This window comes from Pleurodeles waltl, chromosome 3_1 (genome assembly GCF_031143425.1).
Source record: "Pleurodeles waltl isolate 20211129_DDA chromosome 3_1, aPleWal1.hap1.20221129, whole genome shotgun sequence".
Taxonomy (NCBI): Eukaryota; Metazoa; Chordata; class Amphibia; order Caudata; family Salamandridae; genus Pleurodeles; species Pleurodeles waltl.
This window is the reverse complement of record NC_090440.1, coordinates 1527014842-1527037117: the sequence shown is the minus strand read 5'-3', so window position 1 is coordinate 1527037117 and position 22276 is coordinate 1527014842. Positions and strand designations below refer to the sequence as shown.

The window sequence follows — 22276 nt, the reverse complement described above, 5'->3', positions numbered from 1 at the left end:
TACGGCAGTCCCAAACTAAAAAAAAAAAAAAGAACAGACCTTCCACAAAAGCATAAGAAGTATGCCGTAGGCCCTAGTGCAATCAAGGAAAATGCCCCCTTTGACTATTGTTAGGGTAGTAAACTCCTGCATTTATCCTCTGAGTTCTTGGCCCTGGTGCCACTGCATCTGCTGCCCTAAAGCTACCTACGTCTTTGACCATCAGTTCTGAAAAAGGTCTCATGCACCTACACCACCGACCATAACTCTGTTGGGTAAACAGTGAGGGGGTATCAGACAGCAGGACAACTAGGGACACCACCATCAGAAGCATGAAGGGTTGCCCAACTCAAAATAGAGTACCCTGTCTGCCACACTCTAAATCACACCCCAATTAACTCACAGGGCTTATTTGTCAGGCTATACCTTTTAATATTTATGTGAAAAAATTAACAACATTTAAAAAAATCAAAATTCAATTACAGCATTGGCACGGTAATTGAAGGGGGACAAGCACACATCTGGACAAATTCATGGTATGCCGACAATATCAGACACGCCTCATTCCTAGCAGAGCAACTAAGAAGTGTATGAGTTATTTATGTATGACGCTTACATTGTCAGCCCCAATAACCAAAAACACTGCTTCCTATTTAACTTTGTTGAAAATTCTGAGGAATGTTTTTGCCCTTTCATGGTCCAACTGTCGTAAAGTGGCTAAACAAGCAGCAATAACATCTCACCTTGACTATGGAAACTCATTGTACATCAGATTTCCCAAGCATCTACTGAACACACTTCAGATTCCAGAACAATGTAGCAAGACACATTTTGGGTGTCAGCAGAAAAACGTCAGTTTCCTGTCATTTCTCTATCCTTCACTCGAAACAAATATTTTTCAAGTGCCAATATATAGCCCTCAAAGCTTACTGTGAACAAGAAAAGATCTACTTTTAGAAAACAAATTGAAAAATATCATCCACAATGTACACTCACATTACAATCAATTATTCTCTTAAAAATCCCATAGGCCCTTTTAGACTCATAAAATGGGCGGCAGAGCTTTTCAGTACTCACAGACTCAACATGGAATGAATTTCCAACTCAGATAAAAAAAAAGAATCAGACCACTTTAAATTTCAAGACCTTGCTTTTTTACCATCATCTCAAGATTGTCCTATTCTTCGAATCCTTTCTGTTTTATTTGTCTGTTTTTCTGTTTTCATATCCCCATTTAGTTTTGTTCTTCACCGGCAGGATACTCCCAGTATCACCACTGCCCTTTATAGGTTGTGTAAATAAATGATGCCCACAAGCTAGAATATGATTTTGGTGGTTCTGGAATACCTGGTTGATTCTGAAATAAACTACAGAGTTTGAGCCCATTGCCATTCCATCCATTTTTGGCTTTAGTGTATTTTTGGGCATACTTTGGGACAATCTGCACAGCTTTGGCAGAATGGATTGAGCAACCCTGACAAACTATTGCTTTACTGTCCATACCTTCAGACCAGAGAAACACCAGAGATGGATCTATGTCATTTCATCTCAGCACATTTCAAGGCATTTTTTTGTTGAAAAACATTTAAATGAAAAATATTGATTTTGCTCAAACTTGTTTTGAAATGAACACTTCAGTAAAACTATGTTGTTGGAAACATTTTCTGTTAAGCAATATTACATTTTATTGAAGCTTGTCCCCTTTTTTTGCAACAAATAATTTTGTAAATAATTATTTTAGAATGTATATCAAAAATGTGATGCTAGCCCAAATCATATTCATAATCTAATCCTTACCATATCAAAACCTTTTTTCTATGCAACTCCATACCCTACGCAAAACTTAACCATACTCAAAACGTGTTCCTACAAGCCACTCTAATCTAGTCTCTAATCCTTATATTGACATTGATTGTAACCATGACCCTAACCTATCACTAACCTTAGCACTGACATTGATTCTTACTCTTACTGTAAAATTAATGTGACCTTGCCATAAAAGCAATAATCCCTTACACTAAACATGGCCCTAAAATTAACCCTAATGTCAAACTCCATTTTAATGCAGTTTAACCTCGACCCTATCCGTCATTTAACCCATACCTTTACCCTTTTTACTACACTGACCCTTAATGTACCCTTGACCTTCACGCTAACATAAATGTATTCGCAACCCTTAATATGACTCTAATTTGACACACTTAACCTAACCCTATCCTTGACTTTAATCTTTACCCTAATCTAAATCTTAAACACTGCATTGTGTAGTTCTACCTTTAGTCCCTTATCTTTGCTGTGTGCAGTTTTACACTAAGAATATTTACTTTCTCAGTCTTCCACCAAGTATCTCGGCGCTTCATCTTGTGTTTGTCATATGTAGTCCCTCAGACCAAAGGATCACCAAAAACATAGTTAAAATGTGAGGGCAATATGGTTATGTGCTTGGGAGTTAGCTGAGGATCAATGCTATAAAAATACAGCATGCACTACCTTTGAAAAATGTAATACAACATGTTTCTTCTACTGTTTTAATGGAATTTTGAAATAAATTTCTTCCTCAGTTTTGGGGGCAAACTGTTGTTTTGAATGTATATTTTAATTTCCAAATACATTTCAACTAAGATTGACTTCAGCAATTAATTAGTTTGCACCGTAGAGCCTCTGAGGTGTATCTGAAGTCTGGAACCTTCCTATGAGACTTCATGTCTGACTGCAAGGAGAGAGAGGTCAAGTGGGTTCTGCCTGCGTTGTCTGAGTGGGGCATTTTTCAAGCTGAAGAATAAACTGTAAATAAAGAGTGAGATTTAACATTTGTAAAGAACCAAATCAAAGCTTCTTTCTTGCTGCCTAGATTAAAAGGCAGATTGGGCAAAGGTCTGACTGCCCTTGATGTGTAGAGTGGGTGAATTGAGAAGAGGTGCGGCTGACCGTGAAAGGTTGTGAGTTTGCATACTTCATTGTGTCCCCTGAGAAAGACGAAATGAAGAAAAAAATGGTAAAAGGGGATTTCTTTTTTACTCTGAAGTCCTCCACAAAAAGAAAGGCACAGATGCCCCTAGAGAAACTTTTCAGACAACCAATAACATAGAAATTTTCCTTCGGAAAGTGCTGATGTTTGTATGATGTATAACATGTGACAAACACAATGAAGACAAGCATTTGCAATGCAACGGGTCTCGCATTTCTCCGAGTTAGAGCTATTAGCAGTTGTAAACTCCCAACCGGACTTTTCTTGCCTCATTAAGTGGAAAAAAAACTAGCGCAATCGCGCTGCTAAAAAATGGAAATGGAAATAGAAACGGTCTCAGGGTCGATGTCATGTAAAGCGCTCGACTTCTGCCAAGCGAGATCGCGCTGCGAAAAAAGAGAAAAAGTGGTCCACAAACCGGACGGAAAACAGTGAGCCTCGTATGTTTTCAGTACTTGGTCGCTGCGCTCAAGGAAGGCTAACCACAGGAAAAGGCATGACTTATGCATGACTTCCACTAATGAAAGCAAGCAGATTATAAAAGGCAAGCCCACGAACCAATGAAAGACACTGATGTGACATGGGCAGGGCTCCGAGCCCTTTTCTAACTACTACAGTGTCTCTCAAGCGATACGCCTGCGCTAGTGCATGCTATGTAGGCTCGACCCTAAAAAAGAAAGCCTTGATAGAGACAGTCCTGGGTGCAATGTTGGACTGTTTGAACGTGGCTGAGGAGAAGCTGCAAGGAATGTCAACACCTGCTACTAATCTAGAGACTTCTGTGAAAGAGATGGAAAAGAAAGAAAAATAACAGAGAAATTAAAGAAGATGTGGTTGTATCACATTGTATGCCTTGAAGACCAAGTCAACAACAGGGAGGACAGGCTTAGAGCTGTCAATATATTTCTATTGGAGATGCTGAGATAAAATGCTAAGGAGAGGTTTCTGGATCAGAAGCTCTTCTTGAAGATTCCTCCTCCCGAATCGTATTAGGGACATCATATAGTCAACTAGTGGCATTAGGAGGGATGCAGATCCTAAAGCGTATTGATCACCAAGATAGGCAGCACATCACAGAGAGAGAGTTGCTTATGTTTGTGAGTGGGAACACCAAGGAACTTCATTTTAAAGACTGCACCCACACTACTCAGCGGAAATTACATGACCAATATCATATCATCAAGAATTTGATTTATTCACAAAAACACTTCTCTGTGGCACCAGCAAAACTGAAAAACTGACAGGAGGGTAAGTGCCATGTTATTATGCAGGTGTAGGTAGCGGAGAAACTTCTCAAATCAGGACAGAGACAGATGGCTGGGACTCATTTTATGTAAAAGGTCGGTCATTGACTCTTTTTTCTGTATTTCTGGGTTAGGTTTGGTGTTGACAATGGCAATGTCTTGAGGCTAGGAGGGACACTGAGTGTTTAGTTGATCTATTCATACAGAGTAATATATGCATAGGTCTGCTTTTCTGGCATGCCTTGCCTCTAACGTGCCTCTTTACCGTCATGGGATTACATCACATGAGTTTGGTTGACACTGGGAGGGGATAGAAGACTTGAGCAGCTTATGACGACACATTGGTGTGCCCAGATGGCTTCATAATTCTCTTTTTCCTCCATACTCAACTCTGGTCATTCAGTTGCAGTCTTGATTCAGGTTGGGGAGATGTACCTGATCTAGGCAGTGCTTTGCAGAACAAGAACTGCTCGTTGAACTATATGGAACAGCTGCACATGATGCTCTGTGCTGACGCATAGCAGGTAGTTCACACTATATTTTGACACCTTCCTTTCCTTTGAAGATGCAGGAGGAGCAATTATTTTCCTCAGTCCTGGAGAATGCTGTCTTCTCCTCCAGCAGAGATGACCAAGGTATCCTGACTCTGATGGAGTAAATTCTCTGCCAAGCTCTACAGAATGTCAAGTAAAAAAGAGACCTCTGAGTACACCTAAGGGTGCAGCTTATGTTCAGAAACAGTGGCAGTTAGGCAGCAGCCAACTGACCACTTTGATTCAAACATGCCCCTAACTGTTGTAGGGAACCAATCATTCCAAAATGCCTGTTACTTTTAGGTTTTGTAAAGGTTCAAGGCAAAGAGCTCCCAAAAATGCACTGCCACTCCGGTTTAATTGAGGATCACATCACATGGAGCCCTCTTGGGTGGAGGGTTGCAGCCAGAAACCTTCCTAGTTTATCAGAAGCTGCTGCAGGATACTTGCATCAAGGGGCAATAAACACACAAGGAGGTGTGGGATCAGCAGGAAGCTCATCTTTGAGTAAGTATGTAGCAATGGTAATGCCTGTGGCCCTTTGTCTGGGTGCCTCAAGTTTCAGGCAATAGGCTGACTTGCTGGAATTGACTTTATTTAGGCAAGGTGGACAAAAAGAGCTCTTTCTGCTCAGTTGAATAATATATGCATTAACACCATATACATAGGGGTGCACAAAAAGTGGTATTCTGGGTTTTCAGAACAAAGCTGTCAAACAAATGCCTAACAATATACGTCGAGTGGGATTTGAGTCTCACCTTTAAACAATTGGCTTTTTTCAATCAGTCTCTTTCACCCATTCGACTGAGTCTGTCAATCATGTCTTACCTCAGCCCAGTGGATAAGTTTAGGTTTATCCTATGTGAATGCAGGCCCAATAATGATGTGGTACTCCATGGGATGTCCAGTAGTCTGCTGTTCTCATTCCTTGCAGGGCAACTACTCACTGCTGCAGCCATTTTAAAGCCAAGTGTATGTATGGCTCAGAAGGGACTATCTATTGATCCTATCTGGGGACTTGTGATAGGAGCCTTCTGCAAATGACCAGACCAGAATAATAAAGCAAGGAGTGGGATGTGCTTCTTCCCAGGGGGCTTTTGAACCCCACAACTCTCATGCAACGTACTGCTTGCTTAGCCACCTAGGACTGCAACATCACCCCACATTCTAAAAAGAACCCTGTGCTCAGCCGCCTCCATAAGTTCTTCTACCTGGATTAAACTCGCAGGCAGCAGTAGTAGGCACCAGTGGTTCAAGCCACCTACCTATAGAATAGCTTAGCTTTTCACTTAAGGTTCGTACAACTATCCTTCCACTTAGGGCAGCTCTTGAAAACGACCTCTTGCCATCGGCAATCGGCCAGTAACCCTAATTTACATCTTGGCAGGTAGTAATGCCACTCTTTGTGGATATACAATTGATGCTTAAAGTCCTTAAGAAGGATACTCTGTTATAAAACATGACTAAAATAGACCTCTTCCACGAGGAGCTGTTTTGTGCTGGTGATTCAGGGCATGAAGAAGAGTTGGGTGGAAACAAAAAATCTTCCGATTTCCGGAAGAAGGGGTAAATGCAGAGGAGAATCCACCAACCAAATTCCATTGAGAATGGGAATGGTGTGGCAGTGTAAAATTCACAGTTGGTCTCTCTTCCTAATTTAGCAATTCCCTCACAACCCAGAGAATTTTTCCTTCCCACACAAGTCTAAAATTGGTGCAACCTCACTTATTTCCATGGAGGGTACTCTATTGTGTAGAACTGACTAATAACTTCACCTGTTAGTTTGTATTTTCATTTATGCTCACCTGGAAATACCTCTAGTAACAAGTTTGTGAGATTTTGCACAATCTGTAGCACGGCAGTTTCTCCGAGCCTCTCATTGGGAACATGAGGAGTATCATCACTGCAAGAAAAGAGCACTGATTAAGGGATTTACAGCACAGAAGATTCCCAACAAGCAAGAACAGATCAGTCTAAAGTGAGTGCACATACAATATGAACAACCTGCCTACATCCTCCAAATGGAAAACACTGCATGCACCTACAACATAAAATCTGCCTGCGCCAACTGCCTGCACATATGACATGGGGACACTGCCTCACATATAGCATGGGTACACCTCTTGTACCTACCACATGGTAGTGCTACCAGCAAAGGCATCCTGAATGTACTGCCTGCATCAACTGCATGGGAGGGCCGTCTGCAAGTGCTGCATAGGCACACTGGACTACGTGTGCATATAGCACGTGGGACTCTGCCAGCGTGAACAACTTACCAGAACTTAGAACATGAGACACTGCCTGATCCGTCCGTCTGGGGAGACTGCGATGAGGTACACGTGGCTTTTCCATATGAGTAAGCATGGACAGACCTTGCTGACATGAATGACCTACAATTTGAGAACACTGCTTGCATGTGCAGCGTTGCACACAGCTTCCACGTACAGCATGCGGAACACTGCATAAATGCACTCCGTTTTGACCCTGCACAACCTTCATGTATTGCTTGTGGGCACTGCCTGAGCAAGGGCGCACTACCTGCATCCATAGAATAGAACACTTGCTGTACCCGCTGTATTGTGGCACTGCCCCACCTGCATGCACAGCGTGGAAATGCTGCCTAAGTATACAGCTTGTGCAGGCTGTCTCCGTACCAACACAATGAGGACCTGCATAGATGTTTGGCATGGATACACTGCCTGCACACACAACATAGGGGCACTGCTTGTAGGTGCAGCAAGGGAACGCTGTCTGCACCTACTGCAGGGGGCTCTACTAACACCTGTTCTTTGGGGACACTGCAACACGTTTTGTGAAGTATTTTGTGATCTCCAAAAGAGTGCTATAGTCTGTCTCATAAAGCAGCCACACAAAACAGAGATTTTACAATGCCTCATTCAAGGAGATTCCCTTGTGTTACTTCATCTTAGTACTTGAATGAAAACAAATCTCAAAATCCATACCAAACGGACAGGGATAAAGTAGAACCTGGAAAATATTCATTTGATTCCTTAGGCGAACCCCCTGAGTTTGATTTTGTAATCCTGTTCTGTGCACTACGCAGAGTGACCCGTCTCTGAACCTTGGAGGAAGCCCTTAAAGATATTGCTTAGTCAAGATATATTGTTATACTTTGTCCTCTGTGACGATTGAATATTAACTTCTAATTTCTCAGACATTTCTAGCAAGGGCTCCTGTTAGTGAGTGACAAACATCTCGTTGTTAGCTCCTTACTGTAGGCCAGTGGTCTCCAAACTTTTAAATGCTGCGCCGCCCCAGTTGAAAAATAAAAATCATTGGGGCCCCCCTCAGAATTTTTAACAACTATTTTATGAGGTTGTCAATGTTTAAATATGTCTAGACGTATTTAAACATCGCAGTTAAGTACTGTTACCTTTTTTAAAGTGCAATAGCATGTTTCTGCTTAAAACAAAACACTGTTATCTGTGTAATGCTTCTTTTGGTAAGAGTCTGGTGCCCACCCTGGGATCACTTGAGGCCCCCTAGGGGGTCCGCCCCCCAGTTTGAAGACCCCTGCTGTAGGCTGTACTGCTTTTCCTCTTTTCCCGGCAACTTGATGCCCTAATTTGATGTAGAACTGATAAAGGAACGCAGGCTCGTCCTTTAATGGCTGCACTCCAGACACAGCCTATCCGCGGTGGTGCCTCTCACAGTGGAGTGATCTCTGGCTTGAAGCACGCACAACGGGGTGTAGGTTTTTGCATTTGTCTGTGATTAAGAGAGATAAAATGCGGGACCTCACCAGAAGAGTCCCTTCACCTTGCACAAACAACCTCTGCAGTCCTGCCCCTCCTCCTAGCATTTGCTAAGGGGCAGAGCTTCAGCAAGTTTAATCAGCAGCCCCTAACAAAGGGAGGCCAGCCACTATCATCCTCACCAATGGATCTCCACTCTCCAGCCACCTGAGCTGATCAGCTGACTTTGCTGGGGCGGTGGTGTTTTGGTAACCTAGCAATGGGCAGAATTGGGCACTTGAGTGATGCAAAGCAAACTTAGCACTGTGCCCATGGACCTTTCCCAAGCTAAGCAAAAAGATGCTATCTTTTGCATTGTGTTCGCAAGCATCTGCACAAAACTGTACTAGATTTTGGACCCCAGAGTAATTCTGTTCCCCGTGTGTTCTGTTAATAGAGCGAAGAGGCGGGTAACTAAAGGACCCTATGGGCCTTCTCCTACCTCATCCTGAAGGAGAAGCAGTGGAGTTTCAAGGTTGGACCCACACGTTTGGTGAAGCAGTACTTTTTTGTTGGTCAGTTCACCTCTTGGTTGTTTTTGGGTCTTCACTACATCAGGCACAGACCCGGAGGTCGGTGCATTGCCAAGCAGCCCAACCCTGTGCTTTTCACTGCACATTTGGAGTTTGATCATCTTTCTTTTGCCCATTCTTCTGCAGATGCTGTGCAGCACTTTGTGATCTCCTGGTGCCAAAGTCATCAAATGGCTGTCTGGGTCATGGTAGTTAATGGTAACTGACAGTGAGAAAACCCGTGTAACAGACTTTTTGTATCTGAAAGTGCTTCTTCACTGATGGGCTAGGCATTGTGTATGGCTGTATGGACAGGTGAGTGTGAGGAGGGGCTAAATGGTGGATGAATGTATGGATGAGTGATGAAACTATTCACCTGGAGAGAACAGGGAGACTTATGAGGCAAGGCTGACCTCTCACAGAAATGGGTGACCAAAGGACTCATCTGGTACAAAGAACCAAATCTCAGTGTTGCCTACTCTTAAAAGCGGGTCATCATTGTGGGCAGCATGCTATCAGGGCAGGAATCAGGGAACTTGGGAACACTAATGGAGTTGTTAGCTGCAGGATGCCCCAGTAAGATGAGTTGTGTTGGGTCCTTCTCTAGAGGAGAGCACAGGATGGCAGATCCATTGTCCAGGGGTAAAGCTGCTGAGCAGTTCAAGGTTGCAAGAGAGCTAGTTCCTCCCAGATCCAAGGGAAATCCTGCTGTAGGTCGCTAGGAAGTGCCATTTCCCATCTATTTCATGACAAGGAAACAAGACAATGAATGTTTCCACTTTGTGCTGACCAGGTATGGGAGTAGACACAGGTGCTATGCAAGACCTGTCAGTTAAATGGTAAGTCAGTAACACAGAGGAGGGCTTTCACTCAGTGCTTAATTTGTAAATAAAAACGTGCCGGTGCCCAAAGCCCTCCTCTTAAACACACGGCTGCTGCAATTAAATGTGCGAGCACGGAATACTGAGGCAGCGTAATCCTGAAGCCACCCGGGGCCTCTTCAGTCCATTTAAAGCCACTCCCTACCCCTTCAGCTCACTTTTGCAGCTTTCTGCTTTCTCCCTTTGTGACGTTTTATCGTTTTTCTCTTCCTCCATCTTTCCGTTATATGTCTTTTGCTCACAGTAAATCACTGAGGCAGAAGAATAAGTGCCAGCCCATAAAAATAAGGGCCGGTGCTTAGCACCGGAAACAACAAGCACAAATTAAGCACTGCTTTCACTGTACTACTGCCAGAGGCTGGATTTCCCATTCTGATGATAGGGATCAATATTGTTGTCCATTGGACCGTCTGCCAAACTTGTGCAACAAATACATTCCTGTTGTTTTGGTCAATGTCATGAGGTACGATATGAACATACAATGAAAAGCATACTGTAGTGACTACTGCTGGCATTTGGATCGTTTCTAGGATTTGGTTGAAAGAATGGTGATCTCTGACTAATAGTCATTCCCCATGCAGGTTAGATAAAGGCCATGTTTGATTGGTAGAGGGCTATGTATCATTTTTCCATCTCAAACAACCAATAAATCAATGGTCTGACCCTGGAGAACCTCTTAAAGAAAATGCTGGGCATTCTTTGGTAATGTTGTTCTTTTTTCACTACTAGGTGAGGGGTGCTGCAGAAGGGAGTGGGCTTCAGTCTTGTTTCACTCTTTCTCAGTCGCTCATGTGTGGTCCCTTCATTTTGGCCGATGAGGATGGGGAAGGAAAGCTGAAGTTCCCTAATAGAAATGTTCAGGGTTATGTGTTGGTCTTTAGAAAGGCAGATTTACCAATTTGATGCACAATACAAACCACAAATATCAGATAAGGCAAGAGCTTTCCTTTACAGGAACAGTGAGATAATTCTCCGTTAACATTGGGTACACCAAGGAAACCCACATGGTGTTTCATGTTCATTGGCTGAAGAAGCAATCCTTGGCACCACTAACCAGGTTAAGCCAGAGAGTGAATCCACTCCTGACCTTCTACAAGGATCTAAAAAGGATGGCACAACAGGTACTTCATCTGCTCGGACTCTTTCTAAGCAGGCCAAATGCAATCACGTTTTGGGTCACTTTGTTTTCCTACTCTTATGGAACATATGGTAGAGACCAGCCTGTACCCATGATATTAACACAATGGGCAGCCTGTGTTTAAAGGACAAGATGAGGAGAAAGTCTTAGGCCCATAGTTATACTTTTTTTGCGCTGCATTTGCGTAATTTTCTTTACGCAAATGTGGAGCAAACTTAACTCCATATTTATATTGTGATGTTAGACATGTCTAATGTCAAAATATTGGAGTTTGCACCATTTTTTAGATGTGTGAACCTACCTTGCGTCAATGAGATGCAAGGTAGGTGTTCCCATCCAAAAAATGGTGCTATCCCCTTAGCCCCATATTTATTCCCCCTAACATGATGCACGGGTGGGAGAAGGGGCCAAATAATGGTGTAAAGCTTGCTTTGCACCATTATTTAACACCTGGGTCAGACCAGGCATTAGGGGGCCTGTGGACCCATTTCCATGGTCAGACACCCAAGCCCCGGGAACACCCCCACAGCCACCAGAGGGACACCGGAGGATGGGGGACCCTATCCCAGGTAAGTAGGGTAATTAGAGGTAAGTATTTTTAAACCTTTTTTGAAGTTCCATTAACAGCCCTGAAATGGCACACCCTACATGGCACTGGAAGCAATGGTCATGCCCAGGGGACCCTTGTCCCCTGTACTGGCCATTGGGGTGGTGAGCATAACTCCTGTCTTTTATAAGACAGGAGTCATGTGGTATGGATGGTTTTGCGCCAGAAAATGGTGCAAGGTTGGTTAAAGGCATTTTTTTGCCTCTAACAAGCCTAGCATCATTTTTTGGTACAAACCCCCCTTCTCTCATACTGCCACCCCACTTGGCTAACGTCATTTTTTTTCCGCTAGCCCACCCTTTGCACAGGCTTGTGGGATTCCATAAATTTGGAACCTTGCTGGCGCTCTGGAGTGACGCAAGCTGGAGCTATACTTTTTGCGCAGTTTTGTATCAGAAAGTATATATATGGGCCTTAGAAGGTAGAAGACTGCATCAATGATGAAGAGCACTCCAGTGTAATTGGGCCAGTTCTTTGGTGTGGATTTCAATTGAACTTATGAGTGAACCCTTACAGCTTGGCAATATGACAAAGGCAGATGCCTATAATACTCTTAGAAGTTGGATGCAGTCAAGTTCCACATTATCTTCAAAACTAATAAGTGGCAACTGACAGAATGCAACGCCCCTGGATTCGAGTAACAGTCAGCATTCTCAACACATATGATCTTTGTCAATGTAGGGCAACAGCCATTGATTTAAATGCCACATTCATACTATAGAGGTTTGTGAGTCTGGTGCTAGACTAATTGTAGCAGTTCTGTGTTGTAAAGGTAGAGCAGATAACTTCCTGGTGACAACTGAAGCAACCAGCTGCACCACCTCAGAAGAGTACAGGAAGTGCTGTAGAAGCAAAAAAGCTTGACCACTAGGCAAAAAGTGGAAAGATTTAATCTCTCAACACCAAGGTCCAGGTTGTGCTGGAACTGGGGACTCCCACTACACAGACAAGAGTGAATGATTTTTTTATTCCTCATGAAACCCCACAGGAGCATTGTGGCTTACCACAGGACTATTGTCGCCACCCTCACTTCTCTGAGTCCATCACAACAGTCCAAGTTGGGCTTCTCAACAGCTAGGCATGGGAACTTCTTTTAGGGCCATAAACAGGCATGATGAAGTGCATCTGTACTGAAATCCCCTGACTATGGTCAAGTCAGCAAGACAAATGCAGACAGATGTGTTGATCAAGGGAAGTGCAACTGTTTTGTCTACACTCAATGTGGGGGGAAAGTGAGCATTCTCTCCCCTACCTAAGTCGTAGACCTTAACCCAGGCACCAGACCTCGACTGCGCTTGGAAGGGAGTGTACTCTGACTGCCTAAACATTAAAGTGGTTTAGTCCCTACTTACTGGAAACCCCTTCCCAAATCAACAATAAAACCGGCAATTGATTGATTGATGGCAATGAATGGTAAAAATCCTAAAAAGTTTACATTTTTTACCATATCCTTGTAGGTTTTGAGCTTTGCCCTACAGCATGGGGCAGGTACGAATAAAGGGAATGCTGACAAACCCTTTAATGCATTCCAAATCAGATAATATGGTGTCTTATGGTCAAACGTTTTCCCTGAATATCTGATCTTTGAGGGGCAATGAAAATCTGTCCCTAGTGGCTTTTCAAACCCAAAACATGATTTTTGCATGCATAGTCTTGACAATCTTTACGTCCACTAGAGGTACTCTATGCTGAGCTGACATTCAAAAGGAGAGCATTAGGTTCCCCTGGCAGGGAAAGCAACCAGAGTGCTCCATGACCAATAGTCCAAGAAGGATTCTGCCCCTTCAATCCAGGATTTGTGAAGATTGACTGTTGAAGATAGCTTATTCTAGGCAGACTAACATCTTTGCGGAGTACAAGAAGTAGGCCTTCCTAGAGCCTTCTGCACATTGGGAATTAGTTAGCCATATCAGAATGAAAAACATTTGTGTCACAGGAGTATTACAGGCCTGCATGATACATTCCACAAATGTGCCTGTAGTAAGCTTGCATTTATCTGACCCACCCATATGATCCCCAACTTTTTGGGATCACATAAAGCCCCACTTTCAGACAGTGAGGATCATAGGATTTTTATCCTTTTTGCTAGGTGTTATGGTAGTCCTTGATTCGGGAACCAGTGCCCCATCACCCTAACTTTTATACTTTGTTAAGGATGAGCAAAAGCTTGGTGTTTCAGTTCTCCATTTTTTAATGGTAACTAGTGAATGACCGAGTTACATGGGTACCCCACCTTCTGAAACTCTCAATTGCAACTAGATGTGTTACAGATGCAGGCCATTTAGATGTGGCACTTCTGAAGCACCTTCTTTGGGCATGCCCATTTCAGGAATAATGACTCTTTGAGTTTGGGATAGGTTGACTTGCCAAACAAGTCCATTTTCCATTTCAGCAGAACCTCATACCAGAAAAATTCCGCTTTTGGGGGATTGAAAAACTGAGCAGAATTCCTAGAGGAGGAGACATGGAAAGTTTACTACATAAAAGGGAAAGTACCGTGATTATGAAGGGCGACACAGTGAAAAAGGGTCTCCATAGGAACACTGATCCACATAGTTTGCTGACATAGCTAATCCCCTAAGACTGTGTCACTGATGCTTCTATTGGAAACCTGAAACATCTTCGGAGGAGTAAAATGGTGGCTATGTGAAGCAATGGGACAGAATTGTGTAGCAATGTTGTCTGTTTTGTGGAATATGATATTATATGATTTGATTAGTAATTGTTTTAGGGTGAGAATACAGTAGTGTGGCACAACCCAGGGCAGGTGGTTATATAATAAGAAGCATAAGAATCCTATTCCTTAGGTCGCTGTGAAGGGGCAAAATACCTCATAAGAAGCCTAAGAATCCTACTCCTTAGGTTGGACAAAATATCAAAACAAAAAATCAAAAAGTCAAACTAAAATGAATAAACAAATCTGGATTGAAAAAGTGTGATCCTAGGTCCATTATAATAACCTAATAAGTATAGCATGGACACCTCTTTGGCTTTTCAGATTCTATTAGTCAGATGATGACACACTTTTTAAGTTGTCAATTTTGTTGATTTCTAATTATTTTTGTCGATTGAGCCTTTTCCAATACTAATTTAATCATAATATGACTCTTTGTCGGCCAATTTAGCTATGGGACATTGGTCCAACAGAAGAAAAGATAGCTAGGTTAACAACTTAATAAAGTAGGGAAGAATAGACTAGGCTTCAAAACAGGTGGATTGAGCAATTGATAACCAAAGCCTTTACCAGACAGCGGGACCACAACAAAACCCGGAACGCATTAACGGAATATAGAAATAGGACCATTTAAAATAGCCCCGAAATACATTGTCGTACCTGCCATTGTTATTGGGGATACCAGACAGGACCACAGAGACTGATAATAACTTCATCTGAGTATCAGGTAGGGTTTCATGGATTTTGTTGATTGAACTTTGGTTTTGGGTTAAACAGGGAAAATATATATGCAGAAGCAACTCGGGCGGGATCACACCCACTCTAGAATTACCCAAGGTGATATAATGCGATGCAATATACCTCAACAAACAGGACACTTATTTCGGGCCATCTTTGGGACATGGGAAATATGTGTCTAGGTTTGCATGATCTACATTACACGGCCCCAATCTGGGGATTGAGTAAGTAACTGCACAAGCTGATTAGAGACTCAATACATGATTGCTCCTTACGGTTTTCTGGTTAAACTGGCTCTCCAAACGCCAATAATGGGTTTTGAATATTTATAACCTAATGTGGCGAGTCATATGAAAAGAAGTGACCCCATGAGTGCAGATAATGTTTTTTTTTAAACACACTTACCCTTTTGGGTGTAAGCAACAGCCAAATTCTTGATTTCCTATGAACTAGACCTGTCCCTTAATCTGACTAAAACTTTGGACAACTAATAGTGATGTTCTATTACATAAACTTCTTTTAGAAATCCTCCAACATAGACAGAACTATAAAAAATAAAAAAAGAATTTGGAACAAAAGCTACTAAGGAACAATCTGGTTTAAGACACACTTAATGTAATCGTGCCAGTGAAAGAGTAAATGCAACTTTGCAACTCTTTTAATTATTAAGTGGTAATTTATGAGGATTACCTAATCCAAATTGATATGTCAAGGACTATCCTAAACTTTTTTTTTCTTTTCCTTACGTTTTTGTGTTTATCATACGGCAAACAGTCTCCTGTGTGGAAAGGAATATAAGGACAGCATCACCTTTCTGTCTTTTGAGCATGAGCACGCTTGTATAAAAGGATTTTTCGAAATCACGGATTAGCACAAGAGGTGTGTATAGCATGAATAGAATGCATAATGTAATATATGTGTTAATTTGTTTAATTTCATTGGCCTTGAAAAAGCCATTGCCTTGTAGGCATCTGAAAGGGTGTAACGAGTGGGCTACAGTATACCATACAGCACCCACTGGAGAGGGAGGCTTATGATTGCATCTCAGTGTGGTGATTCATGGAAAATAAAGAAATCTAAAACCTATAGACAAATTATCTCATATACTGAAGATGATGTGTTTGACGTATGACAAAGAGGATCATTGATTTACTAATTATAGAATTTTATTTTTTTAAATGAGAGAAGAAAAATTGGATACTGCATGATGACAACATGGCCCATGAAGCAATGGTACCAGTGTGGCATGGAGTTGGATGTTGAACATCCCATGAAGTGCAGAACAGCCCATATACAAGGATAATGGCATTGGCATGTTAAAGGCATCCCTTAACTGAATAATGTTGTCCCCATAACATGGCAGTAATCAAGTAACCCTAGCCTCTGGATTGAACCAGGAGGAAGCTAACAGGTTTGAAAAACAGTGTGCATGGGCCTGCATAAGTCAGGTAAGGGCATGGCTGAATCCTCATCTACAGCAAACCAACATCAAAGCTGAGCTGAGACATATGTCAGTAGAAAGCAAACTAATAGAGGCAATGGACTGCATTGTAAGTGAATACCAAGAAACTGCACCATCTTTATCCATAACTCCTTGACTACAAAACTAGGGATGATTATGGACTTGGTGACATGTTTGAATCTTTATCTACAGCATCAGAACTGAGCTACGATACACACAATTTAAATTAGGCAAGCTAACATCTGTTGCTCGATCGGTCTGGGTGCTAGCATAGTGGTCCAGGAATATCTTTATCTACAGCTCCAAAGCATCACACCCACTCATTATTAATATATATGTTTGAGACTTTGTCCTCATTAGCCCATGCTCACATGGTTGTAAATATATCTTAACCACATTTTTTCTGTCACACAATTCTTACCCTGTCCAAATGATAAAGTCCGGGTTGGGCAGGATTTCCTTCATTGCATACACAGAAGAATTGATGAGAATCCAGGGGGAGTCACACAAGTAGTTGCCCCACTTCCCAGCGTCTTGTACTGGCCGGTCCCCGGCAGAGGGACACACCTTCAGAGGGTCTGACGATGTACTGTAACCAGGGTCCAGGTGAAGGTCAGTGATGTGCCAAAAGTGACCTGTCAAGGTGTAAGGAATACATCTCAGTTAAATCCCTGCTTCTTTCACTGATACCACTTCCATCCTGGCTGCAAATTGCTAAGAGAGAGATTTGAGTCACCAACTATTTCCCCAGCCCTGGTTTTACAAAGACTGTGGCTGTCCTCACCTTGTACTTTATCTATTTTTGTTTCTCTTCTGGACCTTTTACTCTCTATGATCTTTAAGCCATACATCGTTCCTGGCTTTCCTGTTTCCTGTCCTGTTCTCTTTGTTTTGCAGGTCTTCCCATTTCCAAGTCTCAGTTTAGCCTTACCTTCATTTGGAGGTTCCCTGGTTCCTTGCACGTGGACTATTCCTTGTACCTGCCTCTCTACCTGCACCTGTGCTCCTCCTCTAAGCTTCTAACTATATCTTCTCTGAGAGCTCATTTTGCAGTGGCTCGCATCTTTGTTCCTGTGATTACCTTGCTCCTGGTCTTGTTTGCACTCCTCATAATGTGTCCTGTTTTCCACTCTTTGTCCCTGTTTGTCTTTTTTTGAACTTTTTTTTATGTTATTGTTCTTGGGATACACTTTATATATCTTTTATATAGTCTGCTTAGAACAAAAATCATTTACAATACAGGGAGTGCAGAATTATTAGGCAAGTTGTATTTTTGAGGATTAATTTTATTATTGAACAACAACCATGTTCTAAATGAACCCAAAAAACTCATTAATATCAAAGCTGAATATTTTTGGAAGTAGTTTTTAGTTTGTTTTTAGTTTTAGCTATGTTAGGGGGATATCTGTGTGTGCAGGTGACTATTACTGTGCATAATTATTAGGCAACTTAACAAAAAAATATATATACCCATTTCAATTATTTATTATTACCAGTGAAACCAATATAACATCTCAACATTCACAAATATACATTTCTGACATTCAAAAACAAAACAAAAACAAATCAGTGACCAATATAGCCACCTTTCTTTGCAAGGACACTCAAAAGCCTGCCATCCATGGATTCTGTCAGTGTTTTGATCTGTTCACCATCAACATTGCGTGCAGCAGCAACCACAGCCTCCCAGACACTGTTCAGAGAGGTGTACTGTTTTCCCTCCTTGTAAATCTCACATTTGATGATGGACCACAGGTTCTCAATGGGGTTCAGATCAGGTGAACAAGGAGGCCATGTCATTAGATTTCCTTCTTTTATACCCTTTCTTGCCAGCCACGCTGTGGAGTACTTGGACGCGTGTGATGGAGCATTGTCCTGCATGAAAACCATGTTTTTCTTGAAGGATGCAGACTTCTTCCTGTACCACTGCTTGAAGAAGGTGTCTTCCAGGAACTGGCAGTAGGACTGGGAGTTGAGCTTGACTCCATCCTCAACCCGAAAAGGCCCCACAAGCTCATCTTTGATGATACCAGCCCAAACCAGTACTCCACCTCCACCTTGCTGGCGTCTGAGTCGGACTGGAGCTCTCTGCCCTTTACCAATCCAGCCACGGGCCCATCCATCTGGCCCATCAAGACTCACTCTCATTTCATCAGTCCATAAAACCTTAGAAAAATCAGTCTTGAGATATTTCTTGGCCCAGTCTTGACGTTTCAGCTTGTGTGTCTTGTTCAGTGGTGGTCGTCTTTCAGCCTTTCTTACCTTGGCCATGTCTCTGAGTATTGCACACCTTGTGCTTTTGGGCACTCCAGTGATGTTGCAGCTCTGAAATATGGCCAAACTGGTGGCAAGTGGCATCGTGGCAGCTGCACGCTTGACTTTTCTCAGTTCATGGGCAGTTATTTTGCGCCTTGGTTTTTCCACACGCTTCTTGCGACCCTGTTGACTATTTTGAAGGAAACGCTTGATTGTTCGATGATCACGCTTCAGAAGCTTTGCAATTTTAAGAGTGCTGCATCCCTCTGCAAGCTATCTCACTATTTTTGACTTTTCTGAGCCTGTCAAGTCCTTCTTTTGACCCATTTTGCCAAAGGAAAGGAAGTTGCCTAATAATTATGCACACCTGATATAGGGTGTTGATGTCATTAGACCACACCCCTTCTCATTACAGAGATGCACATCACCTAATATGCTTAATTGGTAGTAGGCTTTCGAGCCTATACAGCTTGGAGTAAGACAACATGCATAAAGAGGATGATGTGGTCAAAATACTCATTTTTCTAATAATTCTGCACTCCCTGTAATACAATTTTGTCAAGAAAAATACTTCACAATACTGTGTGCATTACAACTTTACACTTGCAACTTCAAAGAAAGATATATACTAATAAACCCAAAACATCTCCTATAAAGTGGAACTGCAAACTAAAGTGCCTAGTCCTTCTAGACCATTCTCCGCACTATCACAGTTATATAGCCTACAATATGTAATTATAAAGTGTCAACTGCACACATTGCTCTCTAGAGCATACTCTGCTATTTTTCCACACCCTAAGATTGCTAATCTAAATATGATGGTGTCATCCTACCCAACTAATTCCTCAGCGGACTACCAAACTGACAGTGCTGGTTAAAGTACCTACTTTCTGTACTCTTGCTTCTAAAGGTGCAAATAAAATACTCCATAAGCGACAGTGCATTCAAATACTAAAATAGTTCCTTTCTAAGAATTTCTTTCAACTGAAAAGTTGCCCCATATGTTCCTATTTCATGACATTTGTTTAACCCAGGCATCAAGTCAAAACTCCCTCACACTACCTTTTTTTTCTTGTTAGACCATTCCCCAAAAGTAAGACTAACTGAGAATTTCCATAGTTTCGTAATAATGGATTGAGCTTCGGCTGCTGAAATATATATAAATTGTGCACTCTCATTCAGATACAACAAGGCCTAACAATGCAATAGAAGATGGGGGCTGAACAGTTTGCCCTACCCTTATCGAGAGCTGCCCAATGACCAGAATACATGTTCCCAAACCCCTGATCCATTACATCTAGGACGCTTTTGTTGGTGGTTCAAAACATTTTATAAAGTCTATCTGGGGGCAACCAGCCATTAAAAAAACACAGTATATGGAAGTTCATCCCCCTAAATATCGCAAACCCAACATTAAAAAACCTCTGCCAAATATCCCTGTCTATCTTAATGCCTGTGCACCACTTCCATTTAGTCCCCATGTTCTCAATAACTTTAGAATATCTTAGCAAAGATCTCTGTACCGAAAATGTAGGGAGTCATTAATCTTATCTACCATAGGTAGCTTCTTAACTAGCCCGCCGATTCATTTCTTATAAAGAAAAGTTATTGAGGACAGAAGCAGTCTGCCTATATTAAAGCTACAAAACGCCCCATGCTGAAGGCCCCCTTTGGCATATTTCTCCATGTGATTTAATTCTTTTACCATCTAAAAAATTCCCTATTTTGCAAATGTGTATATTCTTCCACCTTTTGTTCACTGAAGGTGACAGGCAGGGAGATAGATGCTCACAATTCTCCAGAGATGTTTCAGTATGGATAACTGGGATTTCATACTTCTGAGGTAATTACCCTTTACCACTGTTCACTCCTATGACCCTCACCATCCTTTACTACAACCCAAACCCTAAACCACCCTTACCTTCCTTTACCACCAGCCATCCCTAAACCTTGAAATTGATTACGTCCCTTTAACACCCCCACTCCTAAACCCAAAAATTACCCTTACCTCCTTTTACCTCCACTCACCTCTAAAACTTAAAATTACCCTTACCTCCCTTTATCACTACCCAAAAAAACTGAAATTACCCTTACCTCCCTTTACCACTACCCATCTCAAAACCTTAAAAATGCTCTTACCTCCTTTAACAGCTCCCCCCCAAACTCTAAGATTACCCTTACCTCTCTTTACCACTACCCATCCCTAAACCTTAAAAATGCTCTTACCTCCTTTAACAGCTCCCCCCCAAACTCTAAGATTACCCTTACCTCTCTTTACCACTACCCATCCCTAAACCTTAAAAATGCTCTTACCTCCTTTAACAGCTCCCCCCCAAACTCTAAGATTACCTTTACCTCCCTTTACCACCACACAAACCTAAACCCCAAAATTACCCTTACCTCACTTTACCACTACCTACACCTAATCCATTTTAGTTTTTTTTAAAGTAACATAATATTTATGTTATTAAAAAAATACTTCCCAGTATGGTCTATATGCCTGGTAAAGGCTGCAAGGTAAAGGCATTTAGTGGTAAAGAGTGTTTTATAAAGGCTGTATCCCTGCCTCTGTGTAAATAGTATACCTATAATGTTATTTCAGTAAATGTTTGTGTTTCACGTTGCTAAGCAACTGCAGTTACGCATTTTCTTCTGTATGCAACATTGTCTTTTACACAAGTAGTCCTTGCAGCACTGCTTCGATATGGATGGACCTTGCCTCCTGCGACGGTGAAAGGCTAACTTTGCTAAAGCCTAAGCGCACATCCGGGTCACTGTTCACATGTTCTGCAGAGGTATTTAATTTGTTTTATGGTCATTTAAAAGAAAAACTGCGCGTAGGGTGTCTCTCCTAATAGTCATGGAGATCTTTCTGGGAGACGCTTAATAAAAATTGTGATTACAAGACTCTAAGGCCTATTAGGTTTAATTTTAGAAGGACAAAAACGTTTAAATAAAAATGCGGACTGTTCTTGTTCCATTAATGTGCCTATCAGAGTGTGTGCCTTAGCGTGCGTGTTCTGCTTATCTCCCAGAAAGCTGATTTATGAGGAAAGTTATAAACAGTAACTCCGCTGGCTTTCGGGACCTGGGCAGCAGGTTTGTGTGGAGGAGGGGATTCCAGTCTCTGGCTGGTGCACGCAGACTATTTGTCACAGGCGTGTGATATGCAGCTTCGCACTTCTTGCACAGAATGTGGTCTGGTCGCTAAGTTGTCAGCTGTGATACCAGGACATCTAAGTTAGGATCCTGGCTACCACGTGTTAAACATAACTGTGTGATCCTATGCATATTACTTTGTAGCAGTGCTACCGGTCAACTGTACACCATCTTACAAATGAGGCCTTGTATGCTGAGCTACATAAAAACTAAACTTTTACCGAATATTGTTAACAGAAGACGTCGTACCATTGTTATGCAGTGTCCCATTAAAGAGTTCTCTTCTGCTGAGGTTAGCATGCCACGTTTGCAGCAAACAAAAAGCAACAGGGAACACGACAATCACACCAACAGTCTCTTTTTCATCAAA

General features: G+C 42.0%; 1 protein-coding gene across 1 annotated transcript in view; it reads right to left on the bottom strand.

Annotated features, from left to right (window-relative positions):
• The window catches only part of SMPDL3B (sphingomyelin phosphodiesterase acid like 3B), a 166634-nt gene that overhangs the window by 124893 nt on the left and 19465 nt on the right, over window positions 1-22276 (bottom strand). Inside the window, exons 2-3 of the mRNA XM_069225108.1 lie at window positions 16913-17126; window positions 6530-6627 (exon numbers count right to left, since the gene is read on the bottom strand). Coding sequence (XP_069081209.1) covers window positions 6530-6627; window positions 16913-17126 — 312 coding nt within the window. The remainder of the gene's footprint in view (window positions 1-6529; window positions 6628-16912; window positions 17127-22276) is intronic.